Source organism: Micropterus dolomieu, linkage group LG01 (genome assembly GCF_021292245.1).
Source record: "Micropterus dolomieu isolate WLL.071019.BEF.003 ecotype Adirondacks linkage group LG01, ASM2129224v1, whole genome shotgun sequence".
NCBI lineage: Eukaryota > Metazoa > Chordata > Actinopteri > Centrarchiformes > Centrarchidae > Micropterus > Micropterus dolomieu.
This window is the reverse complement of record NC_060150.1, coordinates 42,106,832-42,126,235: the sequence shown is the minus strand read 5'-3', so window position 1 is coordinate 42,126,235 and position 19,404 is coordinate 42,106,832. Positions and strand designations below refer to the sequence as shown.

General features: G+C 40.2%; 1 protein-coding gene across 1 annotated transcript in view; it reads left to right on the top strand.

Moving 5' to 3' along the window:
* The window catches only part of tmtopsb (teleost multiple tissue opsin b), a 35,607-nt gene extending 29,299 nt beyond the window's left edge, over window positions 1–6,308 (top strand). The window contains exon 4 of the mRNA XM_046052844.1: window positions 5,244–6,308. Within this exon, the coding sequence (XP_045908800.1) occupies window positions 5,244–5,540 (297 nt within the window). The 3' untranslated portion in view covers window positions 5,541–6,308. The remainder of the gene's footprint in view (window positions 1–5,243) is intronic.
* The last annotated feature ends 13,096 nt before the right edge of the window (window positions 6,309–19,404 follow it).

Sequence of the window (19,404 nt, the reverse complement as noted above, 5' to 3'; positions counted from 1 at the left end):
GTTGTAGTAAGTGGTTAGGAGAGAAGCAAAATCGAAAGATGAAAGATGAAAGAAAAGGTGAGAAAAAGGATGATGGGAACATAAGGAAAGGAAGTAAAGAAAACACAAACGAAAGAAAGAAAAGGCAATGAAGGAGGGATGGGAACATAAGGCTATGAAGAAATAAAAGAAGAAAGAAAGAAAGCAACGAGAAGATAGAGAGTAAGGACGGAACACTGAGTGTCAGAACAACAGGAGCAAGAAACAGAAGTAAAGGAAAAAGAACTGATTAAAAAAGGAATAAAGAACAGAAAATGTCATTAAAAGTGAGAATGAAAGAAAAAAAGGAATAAAGATGAATGAGAGGCAGAGAAAGGTGAAAGATGAAAGGGAAAGGAGCGGGACGATTACAGGAAGTTCTTTTTCATCTCCGAAAGGTAACATAGCTTTCATTAGCATGTGATGTTACTATCAGGTGACCTTTCCTTCTTCTCTCACACATTCACACAAACACACACACACACACACACTCTTTTATCTGTCTCTGTCTCTTTTTATCTGCTTCTACCTCAGCCCTGTCTCTCAGGTTTGATTTTCTGTCTCTCTGTCATTTTTGAGCTTGGGAGACATTTAACTTTCTTTGATGACTGACTTATCACGTTCTGTCTGGTAGTGCTGTAGGGGAACTTTACAGTTGCATGTGTGCGAAGATTAATCTACTAACTGAACTTTCAGGGCCACGGATGAACACACAGGAGGCCGCACTGTGTGGCGCTTTCAGTCTTCAGTTCCTCCCAGCCCATAACTACGGCAGCAGTGTGTTGAGGCGAGTTGAAGACTTAAAGCGCTGTGCAGATTCATGCCGCGGACCTGAGCTGTCATTGTGAGAATCAAACCTTGGCAGGTGTTTTTGCAAAAGAGGCCACTGCTGAGGTCTTTCTGTGAATGTATTTTCTATTTCACACAACCTTTTGATGTTTCTGTTTAAAAAAAAATGTTAAACAGGGTTCAAACTAATTTCAGAAGTTTCAGGAAAATAAAATATGAATCAATGCGTGTTTTCAGTGGCTGCCAGGATTAGTACGATTAGTGCGAGCAGGAAAGATTATGGCCAACCCCTCCCACCCAGGACACAAACTCTTCAAAACACTCCCCGCTGGCAGGAGACTGCAGTCCATCAGGACCAAAACCTCACGCCACAAGAACAGCTTCTTCCCGTGTCTGTGAAGGTTCTCAGTCATCCAGGTCATAGTTATCCGAGGAACGTTAAAATTTGATTTGATTTGAAATCTTTATTTCGAAAATTAAATAAAACAATGGACAACTGAACGTTTCGTCCCTCTTCCAAGAGACTTCTTCAGTTCTGAAATGACTTGTAGGGAAACTCAACTATTTAAGCTCTAACGCGTGACCTCTTGGACTCAGGTGAAGATGCCAGCGATGGTCGTTGGTTGTCGATGCCAGACTTGGCCACAGATGGGTGGAACACCATGGGTGTAATGACCATAACGACGTTACAACAGCCAGGATAACTAACGGACGATGATCTTAGCAAACGACCCCAAAGGGGTTAAAGAGCTGAGTTTCCCTACTAGTCATTCCAGAACTGAAGAAGTCTCTTGGATGAGGGATGAAACGTCTTCTAGTATCTTCAACCAAGTCCAGTTGGCTTTAACCTTCTTTGGATAGCTTCTTCCCGTCTGCAGCTGGCCTCATCAGTGAGGTCCAGACTCTCATCCCTCCCCATAGACGCCACACATTACATTAATCTTAAAAACATCTTTAGTTTAGTTCTCATTCTCATACAATATGCATGGTTATTTACCCACTGTAGTTTGTATTGGTTGTGAAGTTTATTGTCTATTTGTTGTTTGTATTGTATGTACGTGATGCAGAGCTTAAACAACATACTGTACCGAAAACAAATTCCACCATCATTTTTGTGTGGCTAATCAAATCCCTTCCATGTGAAAACCAAATAAACGTGATTGTGATTCTATATTCAAGAGGACATGACAAAACTGGTGGAAAGTAATGAAGTACATTTACAGTCTTTTAGTACAATTTTAAGGTACTTGCACTTTACTTGACTACTTCCATTTACTTCTACTCCATACATTTACATAACAGCTATCGTTACGTTTGCAGATTCCGATTATTGATACGAAATAGAATAAGCCAATAAATGTTGATGTATTAGTATAAATTAAGCTCCACAGCTGTATATAAAGCAGCCCGACCTGTACCAGCTGCAACGTTTAAGTGATGCTTTTACATTAATGCACCAATAATTACAATACACTGATTAAATATACATTATTCTGCATGCTGAGTACTTTTACTTCTGGTAATTTAAGTGTTTTTTGATGCAAATACTTCTTTTACTTAAGTAACATGTTGAATGCAGGACTTTTACTTATTTTACGGTATTATTTTATCTACACTGTGGTATTACTGTGTTTACTTAAGTAAATATTCTGAATACATCTTTGCACCCAGGGACAAGGATCTATAACACTAAAACCCTTTAAAACAAAGCAATGTGACACAGAGGTAGTTGCCACCTCAGATGACGTTCTCATGCAGAATACTTTTCATCTGATACAGCATGCTGTGTTTTTTTTCAGCCGCTGCGGTGACAGAGATGGTATTGACATGAAACAAGAGTGCTTTTTCTTACTGGGACTGGGATCACTTCGGTTATGTACACCCTTGATACCTCTTATGGTTGGGGCTTTCTGGTGGAGTGAAGGCATGTAGCAGTGAGTGGCTGAATGACATGAAAGCTTTGTCTACAGTAAAAGAAGAAGCAGCTATGTGTAATCGTCTCTTTTCTGATATACAATTTTTTTCTCTTCGGCAAAACCAAAGAGATATTTTTTATATCCTGACTAAAAACTGTACATAAAAAAAGATGGTCGCTGAATAAAGTTTTTCTACGATTGCACACACACGTATTACATGTCCATTAACCTTGCAGACACAAACACACATATTGAGAGTGGCAGGCGAGGTTTTGGTCACTTCTCAGCCTTAAGATCCCAAACTGTGCCTGACTTGGTTAGGTTTAAGCGCCAAAACTACCGGGGTAGGTTTAAGAAAACATCATGGTTTGGGTTTTAATAACTACATTACTTAAGTGACTTAACGTACGTAAAACCAATTAATGTTGACTTTTTGTTTCAAACGGGAAACGACCACCTGGGTGAAAGTCTGGCCCACTGTCCTCCCCAAATCACCTCATTACTCTGATTTTCCCGTTTTTCATATCCTACACCCAGTGTTGTGACATGACTATTACATGTGATTTAATTACGTAATTCAATTACTAAATAAATGTAACTGTAAGTTTAGTGCTGTTCTGATGCTTGTGATAGATTCTCGTGTTTGATGCCTCTCAAGATGTCTTTTGAAAACAGTTGAAAACATTCATTAGAATTTTTAAAAAGCTATTCAAAAAGTTAATAGATAGATAGTTAGTAAATTAAATGTAATAAGTTACATTACTTTGCTAAAGTAAATTTAAAAAAAAAATTTTTTTTAAATAGGATGAATTGTAATCAATAACCTACTACATTTCCAAAGCAACCTTCCCAACAATGCCTACGCCTTCTTTTAGTGTTCGAATATGAAGCTACAGGGCTTCCCCCAGTGCGCTGAACTATGACGCCAAGTGGTCTTGACCATCATCATGACATCACTTTGTCCTCTTCCTTCTGTTTTTTTCCTTTTTTTTCTCCTTCATCCTCCTTAGACATTAATTTCTCCTTCACACCTCTCAACCCGCCCCCCACCCCACTTAACACATCAACCCCTTTTTGTTTCCCCACAGGTTTTGCTTTTAAACCAACATCCTTTTTTTTTTTCTTCCCCAAGCACAGCGCTCCAGTAGATTAACAGGCTGGGATTTGAGACACTAGAAGATTTAAAAGGGGAGTGCTACTTTTAAGAAGTGCATAATTTCCTCGGGGTAACACAAATTAATTGGCTCATATATGAGGACTTGTCAACCAACTGCTTAAGTATCTTAGTTCAAAAAGCTGCACAAACTGGTCTCATTTGTCATATCAATCACTGGATGTCACTTTTTTTAAAGGGTGGAAACACGCTGGAGGAAACTACTTCTTATGATCGTCTAATACCATGTACTGAAGTGTCATGTTTTATGCAGCACGCCTGTTTGATCTGCGGCGCCCTGGGGAAATGTAGTAGACTTTAAGTATACGTGTGCAACCAGAGAGTATACTAAGTACACTACGTTTATCCAGGGGAGCACGCTGCCTGCTGGACTCCCAACATGGAGGAAAGAAGAAGGATGAGCTGCAGATAAAGAACTTTATTACTTGTACATATCATAATCATTATCAGAACCAAAACGCTGCTTTTAGCTACGATGCTGCTCACAGGTGGAAACAACTTCCTCATGATCTCAAATGCCCCTTTTCAAATCTTTATTATTATTTTTTTATTTAATGTATTTTATTAAATTTTATCACTTTTTAAAAATATTTCTTGCATCCTAAAGAGTCATTTTGGTATTTTTAAAACCTGGGCCCTATTTTCACATATTTTCAAAATAATAGAAAATAGGTCAAAATGACTAGTAGGCACAAAAAGTTTTGGAAATGAGGGAGAAGAGTTTGTTGTGTACATAGAGGAACTGTTAGCAAGACTTTATTTCCTAATGATGCTCCGACACAACAAACTTCTCTCTCCAACTCTGATTCACATTTCCATCATCGTCTTCCCGCAACAACTCACCTCTCACAAGATTTCAGACCAAGAACTGTCCTTGAGCGAGACTTTTTAAAACTAAGGGTGTCACCGGGAGTCACTTGGATGGATCCTTTCCATGATATTGTCAGACACCATGGTGTAACAGTCTGAGCCTGTTGGTGGCAAAAAGAAACACTTTCTGTGGGCGTAATTTTAGACAGGCGCAATTGCCCCAAAGGAACACGCTGCAGTGGCTGAAGCCATCTGCTGCACGGACCCCAAAATATTTTGTACCTACTAGTCATTTTGATTCCAAAATATGTGTAAATAGGGCCCAGGTTTAAAAATATAAATGATCCTGAAACTGATTTTATCCTGTTTTTGATTGCTTTTCTTCGCTTATGTAACACATTTCGAATTGCCTGTGTGTTTGAAATGGGCTTTACTATTAGTCCCATTATCATTACTATTACTATTGTATACAGTGAAGTATTATTACTACACTCTTAATAATGACAGTAATCTTGTATGTGTCTTTGTATGTGTAGTTCTACAGGTGTTTCAGGGCATTCCTTAGGTGCTCCACCCCGGAGCGAGGCTCCAGCTTAAAGACATTTTCACGGCCGACCAGGACGATCCGCACCGTCCGCCAGGAGAAGGAACACCACGTGTCTGCTCCCGCACCCTCCTCAGCCCTGCCCACACCCGACTCCATCCACGACTCTACACCAGGTGCCAATCACGTTGCTCCATCGCCATTGAAGCGAGACTGTGCCACTTCCCAGAAGCCTGCTGCTAACAACCCCAAACCCAAACTGATCCTGGTGGCTCACTACAGGGAATAAAAACAGAGAAACAACAACAGATGATGGTTTACAGAAAAGAGGAGGAGCGACGAGGAGGGCGCCGGTCCCCAATTAAGAAACAAATCCTCTTAATAGTATGCTAGAAGAAGAGTGAGCGCAAAGTGAGCTCAGTGGGAGTCTTAACCACAAGATGGGACATTTTAATCCCAGAACAGGTTGCTCTGTGAAGTTGGCAAACAGGGACAGACACAAAATGCCAGTCTCATTCTGCTTACCAGAGGCACTGTACACAAAGAAGGAGACTAGGGCTAAGCATAGTGCATCATGTTGAGATTACAGACAAAAACCCCCACATAAATAGGCTGAGGTGTCTTTGTTACGTAACTAAATGATGTTCTTTCTTAATCTGAGAAATTATTCAGGATCAATTGTGGGAAAGCAAAGCTCTCTTTGGAGATTTCATTAAAGGGTTTGGTTTTTTTTATTTTTATTTATTTATTTGTTTTGTTTTTTTGGTAAACGGGGCAATGAGGTATTTTGTCATGTGTTGCTTCCGTTAGCAGGATTATTCTTTTTTTCGGCGATAATTCAGTTGAAGAAGGGGGTAAGCAGTTTTTTTCCTGACCCCATTTCCATGCCTGATATTTGAGGATTTGATACAGAGTATTAAAGATTTGGTGAACAATTTTATGCAATTTAGAACTGAGGAGGTTTCTATTATGCCTGTGTTTACACTGTGCTGCGTGTAGGCCCTCTGTCATTGATGCTGGGACTGTTAAGGAAGCCGTTAAAGGGACTTTTCACCATGTAAAGAGATTTTGAGATGTCTTGATGTTTCAACTGTTTCTCTATGTTTAGTGGAAACCTGTTTTTGTGTTGTCTCTTAATGTATTTTCCTTTGCTTATGTTAAATTAAATCAAGTCACAAACACATGTGAATGTCTCAGTCTTTTTCTATTTACTTCACCCAAAGTTTGTGTCAGAGTGTGTCCTCCTTCAGAAACTGGAGCTCCGTGTCAGTTTCCCCTCATTCTCTTTCCTCTTAGTCGTTTTCGCATGCGTTGATTAATCCATGAAATATTAACGCAGACATTATTTACAGGGAGGGAAGCAGATTAACGTTCTAAATTACAGCCTTCGTCTTAGTGAGAAACAAACAGCAAATGGCACATTAGAGAAGAATATAACAGCTGACTGTGAATGAGTAATGAGGCTGCAAACACACACACACACACACACACACACACACACACACACAGGCATAAAGTCAATAATGCGTGTCTTGCTGTACATCTGGGCAGCAACTCAGCATAAACATTTAGTCATAGAGTTTGGGTGTTTATCTTTTGAGTATTCAAGTCCCGTAGGCTTTTGTTTGTAAGTTTGTAGTTTGCTCCTTGTTTGCAGACGCTGTAGTAAACTTGAATTCAAGTTTTCACAGCAGAAAAAGTTTCAAATACATCATTTCAAACCACTGCTGCTGCATAATCCACTTCTACTCTCTTAATCAGTATGCTCAGGAGAGTCCAAAAAAACAAGTAGATTTTCCATTAGTAAGAAGACCTGTTCTGTCCTAGCGCTCCCATTGGCTGGCAACCCTCGTGCATAACCTTTGGAGACCAACAAATGACTGATTCAGTGCTCCACCATTCTGAGTAGACAAAAGTTTTATGGCTTTATTATGCGCCAGTACACAGATTACAAGAAATGAGAGAGATATGTGCAGCAAGGTTCCCCAGGCATACCTGAACCTGGGATATTGCCGTTCATTGTCGGCGTCTCTCAACTCCTGAGGTATTTTCCTCGTCCATTTTCCTGCACTGCTGCTAAAAACTCAAGGGGCCGCATTGGTGGGGCTGTGCTGGTGATCCAGTTTCTAAGTCTGATCTAAATGTTGTTGGTTTTTACATTTTTGTTGGCTGAAATAAACCAATGGTTAAAATAATTAAGTAAAAGTAAACAGAACGTTAAGCTTCACTACAAGTGGTGGGAGTATGGTTGCTGACCGCACCACTTCAATTGTATGAAATACTTTAATATAATCAATAGTCTGATATATTTCTTACATGATAGGTGGGATCGATGAAGGGGTACGTGAGTTGTGGGGTAGCTTAAACTAAAAGGTTGGGAATTATCCTGTCCAGTTTGAGAACAACAGTAGAAACCAAACTAAAGCAGTTCTTTTGCTGTGCTCGCAGACGTCTCCGAGTTTGGTGCTCTACAAATAATGCTCTTATATATGTATTTGTGAAAAATCTATGAGAAACTGAAGTTTATAGATCTTGTTTTGGCTTTTTGATAAAAATGAGACAACTCTGAGGGCAGATAAAATAGAGTTGACATTGAATTTGATCACTGAGACAAATTTCTTATCTTGTGGAGGCTCATCTATAAGTCTTATAGAACTTAATCAGTGCAGTGAGAGAGAAAAACTACTGAAATAGTAGTAAGTAAGTATGAAAAAATGGTTAAAATCTCACATTGATGTTAAATTCAGCTCAGTTGTGTCAAGGAGAAATAGGCTGGACAAAGAAGAAATCTTCCTCTGAGACCCTTTACAGTTTTTTCCAACTGTTTACACATGTTTTCAAAACTATGTCTCATTTTTTAAAAACTCTCCCCAAACTGCTCACAAAAAATGCAAAATGCCTCAAATGTCCTTCAAAATGAAACACTGCATTCAAAGTGCCATAAACACATCCCAAAATGAGGCATTGGCATCATATGGCAAATCTAAATCTAAAGCTCTTTTGTTTGCAATTCCATACAATGATCTAGAGTGAAAGTAATCTGCTAAGAGGTGCTGAAAAGTACACTGTAAATATCAATATCAATGGAACTGATAAATGTATTTGGCAAAACATTACTGTTGTAACAGTAGTACAGTATTGTATACAGTAGCATAAAAAACCTAGACATATGTAAACCCCCAAAAAAGTGGCCACAATACTTCATCCACATTACAAGCATCCTCAGTGTCCCCACATGCTTCCTCCATTGCCTGGAGAAGAGGCATGTGGGCATGGGGTGGCGACTTTCCAGCGCCAGGCTGAGAAAAATTCCTCTATGGGATTTAGAAACGGTGAATTTGGGTAGGTACACAACTAAAAACTGTGGATGGGTGGCAAACCAGTTTTGGACCAGAACAGCCCAGTGAAAACTGACATTGTCCCATATAACAAAAAATCTAGCAGGGTCCGGATTTGGATCTGTGAGAAGCATGGTGTGAATTGCATCCAGAAAAGTAAGCATATGGGCGGTGTTGTAAGGACCCAGTCTAGCATGGTGATGGAGGACACGGTTCTGAGTGATGGCAGCACACATAATTATATTTCCCCCACGTTGTCCAGGGACATTGATAATTGCCCTCTGTCCTATTACATTTCTTCCCCTGTGTCTGGATTTGGTATGGTTGAAGCAGACTTCATCCACATAAATATATTCATGGCGAATTGCACTGACATCCATCTCCAATACTCTCTGTAACAGACAAAAGAATATACAGATCAGTAAACATGGTATGTGTCTGAAGGACTGGAAGTAGTTTTGCATACATACGTCCTAAAAGTCACGTCACAGATTCTTGACTCTGTTAGAGTTTCTCTCAAATGGCACCTTGTACAGTTGTTTCATTGTCACTTGATGCCTTTGGAGGATGCGTTGTATGGTTGACAGGCCTACAGCATGGATGTTGTTTGATATGGTTTCATTATTCAAGATATGATCTCTTATATCTCGAATCCGAATTTCATTGTTGGCCAAAACCAAATTTATAATTGCTGTTTCTTGTACATCTGTAAACATGCGTCCTCGTCCTCCATGATTTCTTTGCCTTTCCACTCTCTAGACAATTCAAAACTGTATAACTGCGCAGTATATTTACTGTAAAACATGTACAAAATATTGTTACAGCATGATAACCAGCCTTACTGTAATTATTCAATGCAGTGCATAAATGGATGGCTTAGAGCTGCAAATGTCTTTGCAGTACTACGTATTTTCCAGTACAATGTTGATGTAATGCTGAAGTAATCATTAAATAGATGCATGCCTCTTCTCATTTCTAAAGGTTTGAATTATGGACGGCACTTCCAATTGCTAACACGTAATTTTGCAAACTAGTCTGGTTTTATCAAAATACTTAACACAATTCACAAAACCACACACCCAAACTGCAAAATACCTCACATATCCTGCAAAATGAAGCATTGCAACCGAAACTACACATAGCATTATCAAAATAAAACTTTTGCATGAAATGGCACACACTTCATTCATATTACCAGATTTTTGCCTAACCAACTACACACTGTTGGGCATAATGAAAAGCACTCCCATCTTTAGTATGCTTTGCTATAATATTAAAATATGTATCAGATTGGTCACATGCACAGAAATATTTGCAGATACACACACATGCTGTTGAAACTTTATTTTATTTTTCACTACAGTAAACAAGTCAGTGCAGCATATGCACAGCAGATATATTTACATGGGACTGAACAAAAAGAAAAAGAAAATTACGGAAAAAATATATAACAGTAAAAAAAAAAAAAAAAGAAGCAAGAAAAATAATTAGGCAGCATCTTGCCGCACAGCCGGGTCTGGCCACAGCGCCTCGTCAACCTCACAGGCAATATCTTCCCTTGCCAGACATTGAGGGAAGAAGCGCCTTGAGTGCCTTATCCATCCCTGAATTGCACCCACATCAATCTCATCACATGCCTCTTCCATGGCCTGCACAAGAGGCATGCGCACAAAGGGCTGCCGGTTGTATACCTTCTACCGCCATGCCCAAAATAACTCTTCTATGGGGTTCAGAAATGGTGAGTATGGTGGGAGGTATAGCACGAGAAATGTTGGGTGGTCAGCAAACCAGTTTTGGACTGGGGCTGCACGATGAAAGCTCACGTTGTCCCATACTACAACGTACCGGTTTCTTTGATGGTCTGCATCATTCATACGCTCTGGTGGTATGAGAATGTTGTGAAGTCTGTCCAGAAATGTGAGAATATGGGCTGTGTTGTATGGTCCAAGGTTGGCATGACGGTGGAGGACACCATGCATACTGGAGATGGCAGCTCACATTGTGATGTTCCCACCGCGTTGGCCAGGAACATCTGTAAAGGCTCTGTGGCCAATGACGTTTCTCCCCCTTCTTCTGGTCTTTGCTAGGTTGAACCCAGCCTCATCTATAAAGATGAACTCATGTGGGATTGCATGAGCATCCATTTCCAGTACTCCCTGAAAACAAAGAACAAAATTCAGTCAATATGGTGTTATCCAGTACACTGGGAAACAATGTTGCGTGTAGTGTACTGCAGTCAATATAGTACTTACATCCACATATGCTCGTCTGACCTCTTTGTTTCTTTGAGAGTTTCTCTCTCTGCTCTGATTTCATTTGAAAGTGTTTGCCTTCTCTGGCCATGAACTCCTCTACCTGCTCTACCCCTACCTCTCACTCTTCCTCCCCCTCTTATTCTCAACCTCCCTCTTCCTCTTCCTCTCTCTGCAACGTCTTCCATTGTTGTTGCAAAAAAAAAGGTGCTCACCTGTGGTCTTTTCATAGTGCTTACATCCTGATTGAAGTGTTAACAATTAACCATTGAGATGTTTGGCCAGGTGGCACATGTAATTGGCCAATTAGCTCATGTAGTATCATTTTGAATGGTAGTGTTTTGAAATGGCAAACATGTGACTTTATGTCAGATTGTTGTGTCTTATGCAGAGAACTGTGTTCAGTGCTTTTAAAAAGTGGCATTTTGAAATGCAAAATGTGTGTAAAGCAGAAAATGTGTTTAGACTTTTGGAGACTTGCTCTCTGTGTGCCCGTTTAAATAATTGTGCTGTGCATGTCATTTTAGTGTGTTAGCAATTGGAAAAAACTGTAAAGCGACTCAAGTTGGACTGGACTCTCAGCCCAGCTTCTCTCATTGCCAACTCGTGGTTGATCACATGATCAATTAGTGTGGCCCTGATCTCATCAGAGACCACTCTCCTTCCTTCTCTTCTTTGCCCTCATCCTCTTCCAACTCGTCCTCTTCCTCTTCCTCCCCCTCTTCGTCCAACTCTTCCTCCTTGTTGTCGTCCCCTGCCTCTCCCTCCTCCTCCCCTTGCTCTCTGTCCAATGATGGAATCCAATGTTCAAAACAGGTGATCTGACCTTTGACCTATTTATAGGCCTATACTAAAGCAGTGATTGGTTAGTGATCAGTTAAGCAGTTAGTGTTTGCACATGTGAGGAGTGGCTGTGTGACCTGGTGAATAAGTGTAACATTTTGATTGGCTGTGTTTGGAAAAGGAACGCAAGTCACTTCCTGTTAGATTTTTGTGTCTTAGGTAGAGAATTGTGTGTAGTGTTTTGAAAAAATATGTTTTATGCAATTGAAATCTGAGTGAAAGGCTGAGAAATAGCTTACGGTTTGGGAGATTTGAGATGAGGTTTTGCTCTTTGTGTGAGAGGTTTCAAAAATCCTGTGACATGTACAGATTTTGTGTGTAAGCAAAAAACTCATGTTATGTTATATGTTACATATAAACTGGGCCTGGACTTTTTCACCATGACTATAATCTGTCACAACAGGGCAACTTTATGCACGTACTATATGTGCTTGTGTGTGTGTTTTTGAGTTAGTCTGTCTAGGATGCAGTTATAAACAGTCAGGAGTGAACCAGCCATGGCCTTATCACTCACAGAGACTCAGATTATGTAATCAAACAAATTAAATGTGGACTGATTATCAGCTTCAGACATCCAAACTAACAGCCCATTCTGTTGTGATTGAATGTCAGGAACACAGCGTTCACAAAAGTATAATTTTAATCATCAATTCAAATGAGAAGTTGTAGTGAATGTTACAAATTGGAGTAGCAGACCAAACACGCCTCAGCTCAAAGTGATTATATAATGTTTTGTATTTTAATTCATTTTAAACCAATTAACACAAGCATTTGCACAGGACTTTTGGAAGCCACCGAAGAAACTGTATAACATGTTCCCAAAATAATCTAATTCATCTCACAGCAGACAAAATAAATTCATGTAATCTTAATCCTTAGTGTTACAGATACTCCTTAAAGAGAGCCGGCTGTGTTCATATTTTTGGTGTAGTTTGCTCAGAATTGCTCCATATGTGTGTCCTGACAGGTTTATTTTGGCAGAAAATGATTTGTAACCCATCCTTGGACCCCTTTCCGCCTGAGAGATCCAGTTAATGAAGTGGGGATGTTGGGAGCAGGATAATTGTATGGCATCAGCATGGCAATGAATGTTTTTAGTGTTAGCGATACTAGCCACTAATGATAGCCTGCATTTTTTTTATACTGAAGACACACTTCGCAGCTGGATGCTTTTAGCCTGTTGAATATTATCAGGTTATCAGATTTAATGCATGCCGTCTCCGTTATTGTTTTTTTTACCTCAACCTGCTTTTCTCCTGCTCTCTGCTGCAGTTTATACATGCACATGGAGACAGCAGTGGTAAAAACAAGCAATAGTTTGTCAAATGTCATCAACAATTTCCCACTTAACTACAGGAGAAATAAAGGAAAAGCACAATAAACATAGGAATACTCACTTTTTATGATAATATTGTCCTAAAGCTAATTAATTTCTAAATGCAGTAGGCAGAGTGACACTCTTGAGACAATATACTCTTGAGACATCAGAATCATAAAGAAGCACAGACTTCATGCTGGTGTTCACTGTAAATTATTTAAGTGTCTTTCATGTTAGTGCATGGCCTGGACTATTAATTTTACCACTGTGATTACAACAAATGTAGATAAACATTGATCTGTACAATGAGGATGAGTCAGAAAAGATTAATGAGCTCATTTCCAGCCTCCATTTGTTGCCAGAAAACACTTAGCAAGGCAGAAACAGCAGGAAAACCTCCATTATTAACAATTTATAATTTGACATGTCCTAAGCGTGTCCCTCTTCTGACTCGTTATGATTGGATTTTGAACAAACGTCCTCCTCGCATCGCCATCTCATTTGACTCTGGACCAAAGCCAATCCTACCAAGTGTCGTATTGAAAAGCCGCTTATCCTGCATTAAGGGTCGCGGGGGCCGGAGCCAATCCCAGCTGACATCGGGCGATAGGCGTGGTACACCCTGGACAGGTCGCCAATCCAATCCATACTCACTTAGACACCTCCAATGTCCAACATTTTTTTACAGTACCAAGGTTATTTTCTATAGCTGGTAGGAGAGCATTTCAATATAAGGCCCCTCAAGACTGGAATAACCTTCCTCTTTTCTTGAGATCTATTTCCACATTTGGCTTATTCAAATCGTCACTTTTTTCTTTTCTTAAAACTACATGTTCTTGTTATTAGGGATACCAGTGGTATTACATATTAATGGTTTATGTAGAAAATATATATTAGTATGTATACAATCATGATTTTCTTTGGACATTTCTATGTGAAATGTGACGTTTTTCTGCATGTTACATTTTGTCATAAGGCATATTGATAAATGACGCATTAGTTGTTTAATGCACTCGGCTGATAATTTGTCAATATACTGTAATATGTGTGCTATGTGGGGGTAAGGGCAGGCGAGCGAGTTATTGTTTTGTATATATGTCTGTGTTTGTATTGCGTTTATGTTTTTGTATATGTACTGTGTGGTTAACTTTTGTGTCTGTATAGACATATATGCTGCAGGACCCCCATAAAAATGAGATGATACATCTCAAGGGGTTATCCTGAAATAAATTCAATTCACTTCCATCGCAGGGCCACACATAGACAAACAACCAGTCAAGTGAGTGGGTGTGTCTCCACTAAATCGCTACATGCATCCTCATTAGCAGCTTGATAAAGAGGGGGAGTTTAAAATAGGGTTTATAATCGTTACTGGATGAACATGCACGTCTGAGCTCCTAGAGACATAACTGAAATTGTATAGATTAGATCTCGTACAGTACATGTTTTTTGCCCTGAAACCAAATTTGATCATTTTTGTTTTTGTAGAAGTATAAAGTAACATAAAAAAGAAGTATAAGTACCTCTTAAGTACAGTACTTTGCTACTTTCCACCACTGGGGACAACACACTAAATTCACACAGCTTATTAAAGAGATGTATTTGTGCCATCGGCACCTGTCCCCATAACGTAATCCATGCCTCATTTGTGGAGCAGTTCATAATCCCAGGAGATAAGGTTAAAGAAAAGTCCATCACAGCTAATGACTCTTACTTCCCCTAAAGGTCAGCACTGTCAAGAGAGTAAATGCTGGTGTGATCGGGCCGTTAACATGTGAAAAGTGAAAAAAGGGCACTCTTCAGCTAAGTATATTACTGGATTTTAATTAAACCGTTTGAATCCTTTTGCATGATTTAAACTGGGTCTTTACTTTAAGGCTCACTACTTAATTGAGGCTCACAGGTGAGCTGTAGTGTAGTCAGCTAGGCTTATTGTGTGGCAGCTGCTACTAGTTAGACTTATTGGACTCCATAAAATGGGTTAAACTGGTAGGGGAGTGCTTTTTGGCTCTTTCTCTTCTCTTTACTGCCTCTGTCCTGAGCTGAGATGTCGTTTGATTAATTAAGAAAATATATGTAATCTGTGAACAGACTAACGAAATCAGTCTCTGAAATTACCATTTACATTTACCTTGTTTTGAGTTAATCTTTCTCACAAAAGGTACATCCAAAAGGTATTTGTGTCTGTTAAAAAAAAAAGTAAAACTGTAGTAAACAAGTCACTTGGAAACCTGAAAAAAAAAAGTGTGCTGTTGCTGCCACCGCATGTCATCCCCTCCAAAAAACAAACCTAGAAGTACACCATATACACACAAACTAGGATTACGTTACGAGCCAGAACTGAAAAAGAACTTATCTCTGGTGGGGATGAGTCCTCCTACAGGTGGGAGATTGACCACCTGGTGACCTGGTGCAGCCAGAACAGTCTGGAGCTCAATGCTCTAAAAACAGTGGAGATGGCGACGGACTACAGAAATAGCCCAGCCCCCATCATCCTGTGTGACTCCCCAGTCAACACTGTGGACTCCTTCCGCTTCCTGGGCACCATCATCTCCCAGGACCTGAAGTGGGAGCTGAATATCACCTCTCTTACCAAAAAGGCCCAGCAGAGGATGTGCTTCCTGTGGCAGCTGAAGAAGTTCAGCCTGCCAAAGACAATAATGGTGCACTTCTACACCGCCATCATTGAGTCCATCCTCATCTCCTCCATCACCATCTGCTGCCACTGCCAGGGACAAGGGCAGGCTGCAGCGTATCATTCGCTCTGCAGAGAAAGTGATTGGCTGCAATCTTCCATCCCTTCAGGACCTGTACGCCTCTAGGACTTTGAGGCGAGCAGGAGAGACCTCTCCTATCCCAGACATAAAAACAGCTTCTTCACATCTACAGCTGGCCTCATTAACAGGGCCCAGGGCCCCACTGACATGTAAATATTTTTTCATTTCACATCACTGCGCAAACTGGAATATTGCACGTTTGTTGTTATTCGTCATAATTCTGCTATATTTTATATATTGTCAGTTGTCAAATACAAATCCTCTATCCATGTAATATGTCTGCACAAACACATTTATATTTGCATATTTAAGCATAAAATATCAGAACTTATAATGCAAAAAACTAATTGTCTTAATGTAAGTAATCAAGTGGGGAAGGTCCAAATGTTTTACCCTTTTCACCTGTATTGTCTTAATTTGCTGAGCAACTATTTACTTATTAAACCATTAGCACACAAAACCACCTCTCACACAGGGATAGAGACCTTCTGACAGATGACCTTCATTTCACGTAAGACGAGACAATCAAAACACCAAGGGACCACAGATCACACACTCCTCCAATAGCTGCTGATGGGGACCCATCAAACACTCACTCAGAATGAACTGCAATTAAAATGTGTGGTTTATGTTGTCTGGGGATAGAGAATTGATTCCTCCACCCTAAGCACATTAGCTCTTGATGGGGAAGTCGGATTATAGATGTTTAAGATCTGCCAAAAGTAAGTGATAAATAAGGGCTATTTGTGGTAAAATAATTATTTTAAAAAAATAATTATGAAATTAATACACATTAAACTGGGGCAGAGAAAAGGGAACGGATGGGGGAGAGAGATGTTAAGAAAAAGGAGAGAGGACAAAGATAAGAACAGAGAAACAAACATGGGCAAAATATTTAAGATTTAATTATTCATGGTGATCTTTGCAAAAGAGACCTGAGAGCAAATTACATTTTTTCCCAGAATGCGATAGCTGTCTTCAGTCATGTATCAAATGGTAAATAGCATCCTGTGGTTTAAGGGCAGTGGCAGCAGCATGTACAGGATATCGCCATAATCCAGTGCCGACAGCATAGTGGATTGTATGTTTACTGTGTATATGTGTGTGTGTGTGTGTCGTCATCATGGTTAAATATGGTCCTGGATACACGTACTGTAACGGGAACAAACACATAGGCGGTTTTTGAGTTCTTTGCCAGGTGCATGTCTGGGCCCAAGCTACATAGCCAAAATGTTGAGCCGATTCGCAGCCTCAGATCTTTAGGTGGGACCCTTCTGGCCGTTCCAAAATTGAGGCTTAAAACTAAAGGTGGCTGCGCTTTTGCCATCAGGGCCCCTCGGCTTTGGAACAACCTGTCTGAGAAGTCGAGGCTTGCAAGATCAGTGACCTTTCTAAATCACTTCTTAAAACCCATTTTTATGGACGTGCTTTTATGTGATGTCTTTTTATTGCTTTTATTCTTACTTGTATTTTAATGACATGTTTCAAAAATTGCTTTGTCTTTCATAGCACTTTGTAAGATGCTATATTAAAAAAAAGTTGTCATTATGTGTGTCTGCCTGTGAAAATATTTTGTCAACACGATAGTGAGAGTGACTGGTGAGAGAAGTCGTGGGACTGGATCAGTCACGTGGGCAGGTCCCAGTTCTTTTCAAGCTCCACTTAACATGGTAGGATCTTAAACAACATTGCCCTGGTTACCTTGATAATTAAAAAAGGTAGACAAAGTTAAAAACCACAATACCAGAGCTAGGGTAGATAATAAATATGTTTATTTTTTAATAGATTTAAAACATAACGGGTAAGGTCTCGTTCATCTAGGCTGGAGCTACAGCGTGGAATAAACTGCCTCCTGTAATCAAAGAGGTGCTGAACCCACAAGCCTTTAAGAAATAGGTCAAACAGGCTGCTACATAACATTTCAAAATAAGGACTAGGTCATTATAATACACTGTAACTGGGTTTTTAAAATACACACCTTAATAATTATTTATTCTCATTGGCATTTAAATTCCACCGGCCTGGACGATTATGACAGTAATATGGTTCTAGTTGTAAACAAGAGACAGATGCACACATATTTATTCACTCATTTTGTCTTTTTCTTTTTAGGAGCACCGAATGAACTCCCAAAGGAAAAGTTAAAGGGCATGTTGCGAAATGAGAATTCATCATCACAGCAAATTACACTGTTGCACTGTTGCACACATCTACACCTCTGATCTACACCTGAGCACACATGCAACATGAGCACAGAGCCATGTGACGCTTCTTTATTGTCTTGCCATTACTTCATTATCGGCTGCTGCCCCTGGATTGCCTGGTGACTGCTGTTGGCCGTAGATCCACTCTGCTGCCTGCTGTCCCCTGTGTTGGAAGTGTTGCTATGCAACGACAGTGGGGCTACACCACTCGGGAAACAGCCGAGCGTCCAATGGAGGCCTCGCCCTGCCACTCACCACAAGCGTCTGCCATCCTCCGCTAGTGCCCAGCCCCTCGACTGTCAAACCCCGCATGCTCGTGACATGAACCATCACATCTCTGCCATTGTTGTCGGGTCATCTATGGTCCATCACGTGTCACTCCCCAACGCGCAAACTTTCTGTCACCCAGGTGCCTGTGTTAGACATTTAGCATCCACGCTACCCACCACCTTCAGCAACACATAACTGCATCCACCTTGATCGCTCAAGCTGGAATTAATGGCCTGAAATTCAAACAATTAGAAACTCAAGTCTGACCTCATTGTCTCAATTACACTATATAACACCTATGCCCTAGATAAAGTCATCCGCCCCTACCTCACTTCAGCGTTGATGCCATTATTCCCCCAATATAATTTACTTCATCGTGTATTCCTGGGGCCAGATTGGCTAATACTGAATCTTATTTAAAACTGCTGGCTACTGCATAACTACAGTCAAATTGACGTCAGCTGTAATGACTCCCGATTACACCAAACAGAGATCACTATAATGAATGTTGAGTCTGTGTGCACATATGCAAAGACAATGTAGGTCTCTGTAGTCTTCTCTGGGCTGATGCCTAATCTGACCAGTGATGACATGTTTAGACATCATCATTCGAGGTGGTGTCCAACAAAAGCTGTGGGCTTTGTAGATAATTGCCAAACTTTCTGGGGAACACCTGGTCTGATTAGGAGAAATGACATTCATCTCACTTTAGATGGAGCGGCTCTCATATCTAGAAATCTGACATAGTCTTACACACTTCTCTGCACTTTCATTAGAGCAGTTACCCACCAAAAACCCCATACTGACAGTGTCTGCCCCCTGACCACTTAAATTTATTGTAAATGGACTGTTTCTGTATAGGGCGCTTCACACTACATGTCACATCACCCGTTCACACACGCATTCATACACTGATGGCAGAGGCTGCAATGCAAGGTGCCAACCGCTCATCAGAAAGGAACAAGCATTTATACACTGATAGCACAGCCATAAAAAACATCCTCGCCAATATCCTTGAGCTTTTTGGGTCCTGTCTGAATGTCATTCCCTCTCCCTTTGCTTTTCCTCTCTCTTTCTTGTTAAACTTTTTAGTGTATCTACGATACTTGGGCATAGTGTGGAAACAAAAGAAACTGTGCTGAAGATGCAAA